Genomic DNA, 11,107 nt, shown 5'->3' on the forward strand with positions numbered 1-11,107 from the left:
CTTCTCGAGCTCTTGTCCGATGATTCACGTTTCTTCCACAAAGCTTTTCGTAAAGAAGAATCTATTTCGAAAAAGTATTTGTCGAAGAATTTTTCTTCTTCAGGTATTTTGACGTTAACTTCGTCGTAACCGTTTTCGACCCCAACAATGCCCCATTTCCTGAAGGGCCATGGTGAACTTATGGATTTTAGATTTTCTGGAGGGAGCTTTGAGACCGGAGCGTACCTCTTACCTGAATCACAGTGTTTGGCCTTCTTGTTAGCATCCTCGGCCATCGTGGGCCAGTAGTAGCCCGCTCTTTTGGCTCTTAACACCAGCCTTTTACCGCTAGAGTGAGATCCGCAATCTCCCTCATGTAATTCCACGAAAATCTTAGCTGCCTCTCAGGGTGTGACACACCTTAGGTACGATCCGGAGAACGACCTTCTATACAACTTTCCCTGGGGGACCCAGTACCTCGCAGCTTGCTTCTTGATTTTTCGGCTCTTGTTGCGGTCCTCGGGGAGAGCATCGTTCTCCAATTATCGGATCAAGGGAGTCATCCAAGTGTCTCCTTCTTCGACAGCTGAGACCTCTTCATGGTGAGCTTCTTCCAAGATTGCCGGCCACTAGAGTACGAGCAAAGGGATGCTCATTTGTTTATCCGTATCGAGAGCGGATCCTTGCCAGGGCATCTGCTTGGGAGTTCTGCTCCCTGGGGATTTGAGTGAGCTAGCAATTCTTGATTTTTTTGATGAGGCGTTGGGCCACTGCTAGGTATTGAATCATGCTATCGTCCTTCGCCAGATATTCTCCTTGCACCTGGTTGATTATGAGCTGGGAGTCGCTATAGACTTGGATATCCTCTACTCCCATCTGGTGCGCGAGAGTGAGTCACGCGATCAGGGCCTCGTATTCAGTTTTGTTATTTGTAGCTTTGAAGTTGCATCTTACTGCTCTGGAAGCCGTGTTCCCAGTTGGAGTGGTTAGTACGATTCCTACCCCGGATCCTCGGATGTTGCTAGAATCATCTACGTAGAGGACCCATTCCCCATCTTCTGTTGTTTCGCTCCGGAGGCGTATTTCTTGTTCCACGGCTGGAAGCAAAGAGGGGGAGAATTCGACAACGAAATCTGCTAGGACATGGGATTTTATGGCTGTAGCTGGCCGAAAGATCACATCGTATTCTCCTAACACGACTGCCCATTTCGCCAGTCGACCGGAGACCTCTGGCTTGTGCAAGACCAATTTTATGGGAAAGGAGGTGACAACGACCACCAGAAGAGCTTGAAAATTAGGTCGGAGTTTCCGGGCTGCCACCATTAGAGCTAAAGCCAGCTTCTCCAGGTGGCTATAATGGGTTTCCGCATCTAAGAGTGCCTTGATAACGTAATAGACCTGTAATTGCTTGGTCCCCTGTTCCCGCACCAAAACAGCGCTCACTGCATGCCATGAGACCGCTAGATACAATAGTAGGACCTCTCCAAGTAGTTGTTTGGACATACGAGGTGGCGAAGTGAGGTAGGTTTTAAACTCCAAGAGGGCGGACTCGCATTTCTCGGTCCATTGGAAGTCTTTCGGATTCTTGAGTGTTTCGAAGAAAGCATGAGACTTGTCTGAGAGCCTGGAGATGAATCTACTTAGAGCTGCCATCCTTCCTGGTAGCCTCTGGACCTCTTTGACACTTCTTGGAGAAGAGATAAAATGAATGGCCCTGATCTTCTCTGGGTTCGTCTCGATGCCCCTGCGAGTCACGATATATCCGAAGAACTTTCCCGAGCTGACACCGAAGGAGCACTTAGCCGGATTAAGCTTCATGTTGTATTTTCGGAGGGTGGAGAAGGCTTGTTGTAGATGTGATATGTGATCTTCTGCTTCCAGGGACTTGACAAGCATGTCATCGATATAAGCTTCCATGGTCTGTCCGATCTGGTCGGCGAACATCATGTTTACCAATCTTTGGTAAGTTGAACCGGGGTTCTTCATGCCGAAGGGCATAACCTTATAACAATAGATTCCCCTAGAGGTCATAAAAGATCTTTCTCCTGGTCCGCCGGATGCATTATAGCCGGAGAAATCATCCATGAAGCTCATCAATTGGTGTCCAGCTGTGGCGTCTACTAGCTTGTCGATATGAGGCAGGGGAGGGGATCCTTCGGACATGACTTATTGAGATCCGTGAAGTCTATACAGACTCTCCACCTCCCATTCTTCTTCTTGACCACGACTATGTTGGCTAGCCACTCTGGGTACTGTTCTTCTCGAATGAAACCCGTGATGAGTAGGTTTTTGACCGCTTCATTGATTATCAAGTCCCTCTCTGGAGCGAACTTCCTTTGTTTCTGTCTGACAGGCTGGTTTTGAGGATCCACTTGCAGCTTATGGATGATGACTTCTAGATCGATTCTAGGCATATCTTGGTGGGACCATGCAAAACAGTCGGAATTTGATCTAAGGAAGTCTATCAACCTCCGTCTTAACCCTTCAGCGAGCTTGGAACCGAACTTGAGATTTCGGGTTCAGTCTCCTTCCACCAGGGGTACGTTGTCCATTTCTTCGACTTCGGGTTCTTCCATATGTTGAAGTGAAGGTCCTCTTGGTTTTTCATGCCCCAGGGCATGGGGAACTTTATCAGCTGATGGAGCGTTGAGGGTACAGCCCTCATGCCGTGAATTCAAGACCTCCCGAGGATGATTTTATAGGGTGACTGGCAATCGACGATTAGGAATCTGGTTTGCATACTGACTCCTTCGGCGTAGACTGGGAGAATGATTTCTCCTTCGGTATGCTTAACTTCTCCGCTGAACCCCACGAGCGGGATTATCTTCTTTATCAGGGTACCATACTTTAGTCCCAGGCTTTGGTACGCAGTACGGAAGATGATGTTGCCGGAGCTTCCGCTGTCTACTATACCCTTTTCACCAGACAGTTGTCACGGTAAGCGATATCACTTGGGCATCATGATGAGAAGCTAGGACCCCTTCCTGATCCTCAGATTTGAAGCTTATGTCGCACATATCTTGGGATACATGTTCAAGCGGGTTTCCCCTGCGTCGTTCCCGGTACCCCAGGTGCCTTTTCTGAATGGTTCATGTCGCTTGTTGCTAACCCTCCAGATATGACATGGATTGTTTGATCTTGCCGAGGTAGTAAGGCAGGAACGGTTTCCATGGGCTCTCCTAATCTTCTGCTGTCGAGTTCTGGCTTCGGAATGTCACCTGCTGCCCCATGAATCAGGACCTCTTGCGTTTTTCGGGTGCCCCTAGAAGAGGTATGGATTCGTCCAGAATATAGGACCAGTGTTCGTGTTAGCCAGTCTGGCTAGGAACTTGATCCTCATCCGGGAGGATATGATCTCTGTGGGAACCGAAATTCACACCGTCGAGTTTTGTTAATCGGAGGAAAGCCAAGTTAACCTAGCCTTCCCTGAAGGTCCCGGTTATCTGCTGGGCCACGCACAACACAATCAATATGAAAGATTCGAAAGTAATAAATCGTAAAAGAGTGAAAAGAGAACAAGGAGGTCTTATTTCTGAATTCGCGTTTGAGCGTGAACAACAGGTAAGATCCTAGGCCACGAGAGCTGTCGGTATGTTCGCTAGTCTAGCCACCTAATTTCTAACCTAGTCGAGTCGCAGCTCGATAGTAAAAACGGAAAAAAGCCTAAATTGCTCTAAGTATTAAGTTTGCTCTTAGAATGCTCTCCTCTCTCTCTTCGTCCTAGGTCCTCCTTATATACTCCTCCTTAGGTCGGTTTACCTCTTCTCGGGCCGGATTTGTCGCGAAGCGGGCTTTTCAATATTTTGTTATTCTTTGTGATTATCTTCGGAAATTTGACATTTATCTCTTCCCGCGGATGCGATAAACCGTCATACCAGTTTTTGGGTTCAAGTCTTTTGGGACAAAAGATGGGCAGTTGTCCGCAATTCGGACCCTCTTTGGGCCGTATCGAGACTTAAGCGTTTTTACGATTTTACTCGCGAAGTAGCTGTTGGTATAGGCATGGTTCTTCCAACGGAACCCTATTTCTTCGCATAGCCGAGGCAGTTGGTGTTAAGTTAACTGTAACCTGCTCTGCTACGAAGAATAGGAAACTGTTCGAGAGACATAACCTTCCCAACTTCCCGAATAATTTTGACGATGCTTTTTTAGACGGAACATTGGTGTCGTATCCACGGACCCGAAGACTGAGTTACGGAAACTTCGGACGAAGATGCATGGTTATGGGATGGGACCGGGTTCGGAAGGGTCTGCGGAGAATTGGCCGCGCTTCCCGGGCGAGCTGATCCGTGCCACGGTCGAGCTCGTCGGGCGAGCTGGCCCGTGTCACGGCCGAACTCGCCGGCCAGTCGACCGGCAACCCGGCCATGCTCGCCGGGTGAGCTGGCTCGTTTCGCGGCCGAGCTCACCGGGCGATCCGTTTCGGCTGTTCATTTTCTCGGCTTTTGAATTTTTGAACGAGATTCGGTTTTTCTGAGGACATTCGGACATCGATTCCGTCGTGACCAATTTTGACCCCAACAATCTCTAGGGTCGGATTGGACAAACTCTTCCTGACATTGTTCCGGAAGTTCTAAACGTTCGTCTGGCTGTTCTTCCACGCTCTGGACTTTAGGGGAAAGCTCAAGGTTTTGAGCGGCTTCCCAAGCCTTGAATAGGTTGGTCACTTGACTATGTAATCCGTCAAGTTGTCTTTGTAGCCCGGTTTCTCTTGGGGTAGATTCTGACAGGTTTTTTGGCTTATCCGTCGTCATTGTCACGTAGTTTAGATTACTTCCCTCCTTCCAGCGCCAAACTGTTAGGGGATTTTCGTGTAGAATCTTTGTGAGTACTACGAAACGATGGATGAGCTGATATTTAGTATAGATTTTGGAGTATTATAAGATTATGACTTGAATAAGCGTTTATTAGATTGAACTAGAAGAGATTACAAAGTATTGAGCAAGAAACCCTAGTCTAGCCGTCTAATTCTAGCCTCAAGTCTCAAAGAGTCGATCCCTGATTCTAGGGTTTGGGTTCCCCTTATATAGTCGTCTATAGGTCGATTCTTGTCGGTTGGAGTAGATGGAAGTCTTTCATATTCGGAAATATGGAAGATTCTCCTTATCGGCAATTTGCCTTTTCTTGGAGCTGGAGGCGGTTCCTGGAGCCGATACCGGGGTACTCGATACTAGGGACCCACAACGCTTTTGGAATGGAGACCCGGAGATGAGGGTCCTGCCGCCTGGGGTTCAGAGGAAAATGATACGTGAGTATTTTTCCCCAACAATGCCTAGGAAGTTTTCCTTCTCCAGCATAATGATGTACGACGGTACAAGCGACCCTGACGATCATATCGCTCAATACAAGCAACAATGTGTAAAAGTTTTGGCTCCACTCTGATCAGACCTGCCTTGAAATGGTTCATCAACCTAACCACCAGGCTCATATCCTCTTTCGCGAGCCTCGGCGACAAGTTTGTGGAGCAATTCGCGAGTAGTAGGAGCCTGGAGAAGACTTCAGACAGTCTCTACGAGATTCTTCAGCATCGGGTAGAACCCCTACGAGATTACATAGCCTGCTTCAACCAAGAAAATGTGGTAGTTCCCGAGTGCAGCATTCCTACTGTGATCTCTGCCATCAAAAGGGGCCTGCTTCTAGACAGAGGCCTCTACAATGAACTAAAAGTGAAGTGGGAAGAAGACGTTTCTAGCAGCGCTAAAGCCCAGCCGAAGCAGGACCAAAAGTCAGCCCGATCAGACCAAGGAAATTGGGATGAAAGATCCTCTCAGAGAGCGATCAAGGACTCCGGGAATAGAAACCAGGGCAGGTTCCAATACCGACCCTTAGAAAAGGAGGAAGGATTGTCGGTATCCACTTGGCTTGACAACTCCCATCTCTCGATATCCACGCCAGAGCTTGTCAACGTCTTGAGGCAGATGGGCCAACAGGTCAAGTGGCCTCCGAAAATTAAGGCACCTGACTCGTTCTGGAATCCTGGTCTCTGTTGTGACTTCCATCACAACCACGGTCACAAAACCGAAGACTACATTACTCTAAGGATCGAGGTCAATGAACTACTCCAAAAGGGGCACCTCCGGGAATTCCTCTCAGAGAAAGCAAAGAACCACCTAAATAAAGAGGTGCCGCTGAAATCTACTGGAGCTATACCCGCCTCGCCACCTCGCCAGGACTGAGTGATCCATGTCATATCCGGAGGTTTAGAGATAAGTGGCGTGAGTCATGCAGCTTCCAAGAAAAGCACCTGTAACGGCAAGCACAGCCTGCAGATGACCAAACCAAAGCGCTTGCTCCTAGGTACCGACGAAATAAGCTTCACAGCCAAGGAGCAGGAGAGGATCCTGGCTCCCCACCACGATGCCCTAGTTATCTCACTCACCGTAACAAACTGCTTGGTGAAAAGAATACTAGTGGACAACGGTAGCTCCACCAATATCATCTTCCAGACTGCGTACCAGGACCTCGGGCTGGACGAGAGTGCCCTGACGCATAAAATAACTCCACTCATCAGATTCAGCGGTGAAATCAAGCAAACGGCCAGAGAGATCATTCTCCCAATACACACTGAAGGGATCAACATGTCCACCAAGTTCCTGGTCGTCGACTATCAATCAGCATACAGCATGATCCTAGGAAGAGGCTGGATTCATGATATGGGAACAGTCCCTTCAACCCTTCATCAAATGGTGAAGTTCCCTACACCTTGGGGCATCAGAATAATCAAGGGAGACAAGGAGAACTCTCGATCCTGCTACCAGACCACCCTAAAGGAAAAAACCAAGGTCTTGTAGCAATTACAGAAGAGACCTCAGGTCCCGCGAACTCAGGGACCAGAGGTCAAGAAGACAGGCGAATGGCGATCGGTTAAGAGGACGCGGACCCCGAATCACGTGAAGGACCACCTAAGGACTGGTATCGACCGCTTCGCATGGTCTCACTCAAGGTCCTCCAAAGCGGTACCTGCTCAGAAAATATGGATATCGCAAGATCCTCGTCCTCCACCCTGCATAGATCTCGTCAGCTATCAACCGATGGTCTCGCAAATGAAGAAGCGGGGCATAAGCATCGTTAGGAGACCTCCTCTGAAATCATACCGGATGGATCTGGAGCAGAGCCAACAAAGAACGAAGAAACCTAGCCAAGCCAGAGCTCTTCAAATCTGGTCGCTCCGGTGGATGAATGCGACTACACATCTCATGGCCGTGCTGAGAAGCTTCATCACCAGGAAACACTGGCCGCGGATCCCCAATAACAAGAAAATCTACAGAAGCAGGGGCACGAGACAAATCTCGATCACGGTCTCCGTACCAAAGGGAGAAGTGGTACCCCGCAATGGAGAAAGGGATGACCCTCCAAGGCAGCACTCATATAATCCTCAACAAACCGGCATGAAGTCCACCTCCAAGAAGGAAAGCGACAGACGGGTCCACAGAACCCTGAGGACTGGTCACGACTACAGAGTGCCGCCAAGGACCGTAGCTAGAAAGAGGAATCCTTTAGCAGGGGCACTCACCCAAACAGAGAAACAGAGCCTACGGGCTACATAACAAAGGTAAAACATGGCCTAACCACTGGGGTACCTCGCAAGCTAATGTATTGCACGGTCACCGAACCATGATTTTTATTATTTATTTATTATTTAAGCATTATGTTTTCCTACTCTTATGTACGCTGAAACGTCTCCGGACAAAAGCTTATGTAATAAAATAGTTCCGACTATAAAAGAGTAGTAGGAATACCACAATACTTAAAGGGGCAAACGAGCTGGATCAGGTCCAAGCGACCACCGATCCTGGCCAACCCACAATAAAAAGTGGTACAACCACAGAAAAACAAAACGGGTATGAGACATAAGGTAGGAATGGGTCTGCGCAAGCCCGAGTATGCCGTCAATACTACCTAAACCCCTGTATAGCCTCAAGCATATCGGGTCCCAAACTAAATATATACCCAAACGTGAAAAGTACTTGTATTAAAACGCTACGTGTTAAATAATACAGGGGACACAAGGTATAATTGCAAAAGTAGTGTAATAACAGGGAGCAAAAGTGCAAAAGTCCGGGAGCACCCTATAATATCCTGCCTCTCCAGACGTGGAAAGCAACATAAGCCTGGCACTTGGGTTTTCATCCATACCAGCACCCTCTAAGTCTGATAGTGGCTTCCTGCAAAAGCACTGTGCAGCACGGGAACTCGATAATGGCCAGCTTCCGAGCGGCAGAATACGAAATCCCAACAGGTACCGACAGTCGCGTCGCCTAGGATGGCAAAATAAGGTCTCTTAAAACTAAAATTCCGGGTTCTGAGAAAGAATTTCGGGCTCAGAAAGGCCCCAAGGTCAAGAACCCACTGGTTCCTAAACAATGACCTCAGGGTCCAATGACTACGAGTCCTATCAAAAAAACCTCAGGGTCCAGAACCCATGGCTTCCTTAGAAACAACCTCTGGGTCCTGAACCCACCCATTCCCCAAGCGATCCTAGGGTCCAAGACATAGGGGATCAGCCAAGAATCTAAAAAGCCAAGGGGTCCAGGGAATCCCAGCACCCAAAGCCCATGCGGTTCAGATCTTGCAAGAAGATCGTCGGAGAGCTTTCTCCGCACCAACGCTTCGATTAGTAGCACAATATTCATCAGCTCTCTAATTCATCTCCGTGAATCAAGCTTCCAAACCCCGAGATCATTCCGCAACCTGCAAAGAAGGGACAGTCACAGAAGCAAAGCCAAATTGTGGGCTTAAAGGACGAAAGGCCCATCAAGCCCAAGCGGCCCAGGTCCTATAAAAAGGTTTCGAGAAATTCATCTCGGGATACTCAGTCAGTCAATCCCAGGGCAATGCGATATCCTAGCTCAGACCACCTCGAAGAAACCAGAATCAGGAGAACTTCGAGGGATATGGTCACGAAGATCAGAGCAAATCGAGAAACTTATGAACCTAAAGGATTCCAAGTTCAAAGGACCCCGTAAAGAGGGATAAAGAAAGATGCAAACCCGAAAAGTATTCTTAAAAAGCCCCAGCAGGGCCATTGTTCAAACACAACAAAATAAAAAAAAGGCACAAGGGCCCGATTCGAAGTCTTAAACTCTCACCAAGGGCAGATACAAAATAAAAAGAGACCCCTTCATGGGGTCAAGAGTTCGGAGGATAGAGATTGGAATCAGATGGCTGAACTGAAGGGTCATCAGCAACGGGCTCTGGTATCTTCTCCGCCTCCACGTCGCCAAGGACCCGCAGTTCACTCTCAAAGGAAGGAGTGGGGAGCCCTAGAAGCTTGGCCTCAGTGATCTTCACCGTCTTGTATTGCTCCAGGACGTTCGTAGGATCCGAACTGTCGGTCTGGCCATTGATCCACTCCCGCATCAGCTCCCATCGAGCCGCGACCTTGCCACCATTCACCGCCATCGCCGTCTCTGCTTCACGGTCTCTGCAGTATCCTTCAGATCGTTTAGCTCCTCCTCCCTATTCTTCAGCTGACCCCTCAGAGAGACGTTCTCCGCTGCTGCCATTTCTCCTGCTTCCTCCTGGTTCCTTACCTTGAGCCTCAAAGCCTTAATCTCCTTATACTTGGCTAGAACAACCCCCCCTTTCCTCCCGCAGCTGGGAGGCCAGAGCCTCTAACTCGGCTTTCGTGGAATCCACACCTATTGTTAGGGGATTTTTGTGCTCAGCACTACAGAATGATAGGAAGAAGGAGACTTGTCGTCGTGATACTTTCTCCTGCTTCGGTCGTGGATAAGCCAGGAGATCCTTCTCCTAGGGTAGTGCCATACAGATATTGGCTGGTATATTTCGCCAGTGCCTTAGTAGCAGTAAGAAAGATCGGTCGTTAGGCAGGAACCGCCTGTTTGTAGTGAGGATCACAGGATCTTCTGGGTCTGAAATTGATGGTCCCGACTCCAGGGTTGGTCCTTGGATGCCTCCTTATCTGTAGTTGATGGTTCCGACCACCAGGGGCGGTCCCTGAGTGTCTAGGGGTTGAACCATGGAAGGTGTTTGGGTTTATAGCTGCATCCTTCACGGGGGATTGCCTACGTACCCTTCAGTGAGGGATCAAGCCGTTTGTAGTTCATGTATGTGGAGGCGCGGAGCTAAGTGGGCGCGTAGCCTAATGGGCACATGGCCTGAGGAGCACGTAGCTCTGTAGTTGGTAGGAGTCATCTGTTCTAGAGGGTACATCGCCGGAACAGATGGTAAACCTGTCGATATGCTGCAGTGAGCATGGAGCGTAGATGTGCTTCAGTGAGCATGGAGGGATCCTGCTCATGAGCTGGAGATCATGGCCTGAGCCAGTAAGTAGAGTTATTGGCGTGCTGCAGTGAGAATATATTTTCATCTGGTTGATGATAATCGTCGGGATCAGCCTCTCCTAGGCGTGTCTAAGAAGAAGGTCTTCTATGTGTAGAATCTTGCCTTGGCGGCTGTCGAATTGACGAGCTCTGGTCATGGACGTCTCGGACCTCCTCTTTAGGTTTAGAAACCTATGTTTATAGAAGAGGTCGTGCCTCCTCTTTCAGGGTTTGGAAATATTCCATATATACTTAGATAATATAATATTTCCATTTTCTTAAGGGAGGTCGTATGTATTGGAATACTTCATCTTTCTCTTAGATTTAGGAAGAATCCTTCTTGCCCAAGATGGTTACCTGATAAATGGAAGATTTCCATTTTTCTTAAGGCAGGAGAAATTACTTGGCCCAGAAGACAGAGGAAGGTCCCAGACTTGGGGGCAGGGACCCGTGACCGAAGGCAGGAACCCGGACCCTGGGGAGCAGGGACCTGGAAGACAGAAGCTGGAGTAATCTCTTCATGGAATATTTTTCCCCAACAGTTTGCCCCTTATTTTCTGGCTTCATGTTTAAGGGCAGGAAATAATCCAACTTTCTTCATTGGACTATAAGTTACACCGTAGTATCAAGCTGCCTTGTTGATCGTTCTCAAATGTACTTGCGCTCGGTGTGAAAGGATTTGCAGCCTGGTTGGAGATGTATGACCTTTGATTCAGATGACCTGGAAGTGGAGAATCGGGAAGGACCACAATGTAGGACCTAGTAAACGCTCTAAGGGTGGATATCACCGTCGTGCTAGATCAGGTCGGGCCTGTAGGACTTTCTTCTTCTCCTTTATAAGG

At 48.5% G+C, this 11,107-nt stretch overlaps 1 protein-coding gene across 1 annotated transcript; it reads left to right on the forward strand.

Annotated features, from left to right (window-relative positions):
• Nucleotides 1–5,333: 5,333 nt before the first annotated feature.
• LOC106378703 lies at nucleotides 5,334–6,155 on the forward strand. Its single transcript, XM_013818796.1, has one exon. It carries the CDS (start codon nucleotides 5,334–5,336, stop codon nucleotides 6,153–6,155), a length of 822 nt encoding a protein of 273 aa, XP_013674250.1.
• Nucleotides 6,156–11,107: the final 4,952 nt, after the last annotated feature.

Source organism: Brassica napus, chromosome C7, assembly GCF_020379485.1.
Source record: "Brassica napus cultivar Da-Ae chromosome C7, Da-Ae, whole genome shotgun sequence".
Lineage (NCBI taxonomy): Eukaryota > Viridiplantae > Streptophyta > Magnoliopsida > Brassicales > Brassicaceae > Brassica > Brassica napus.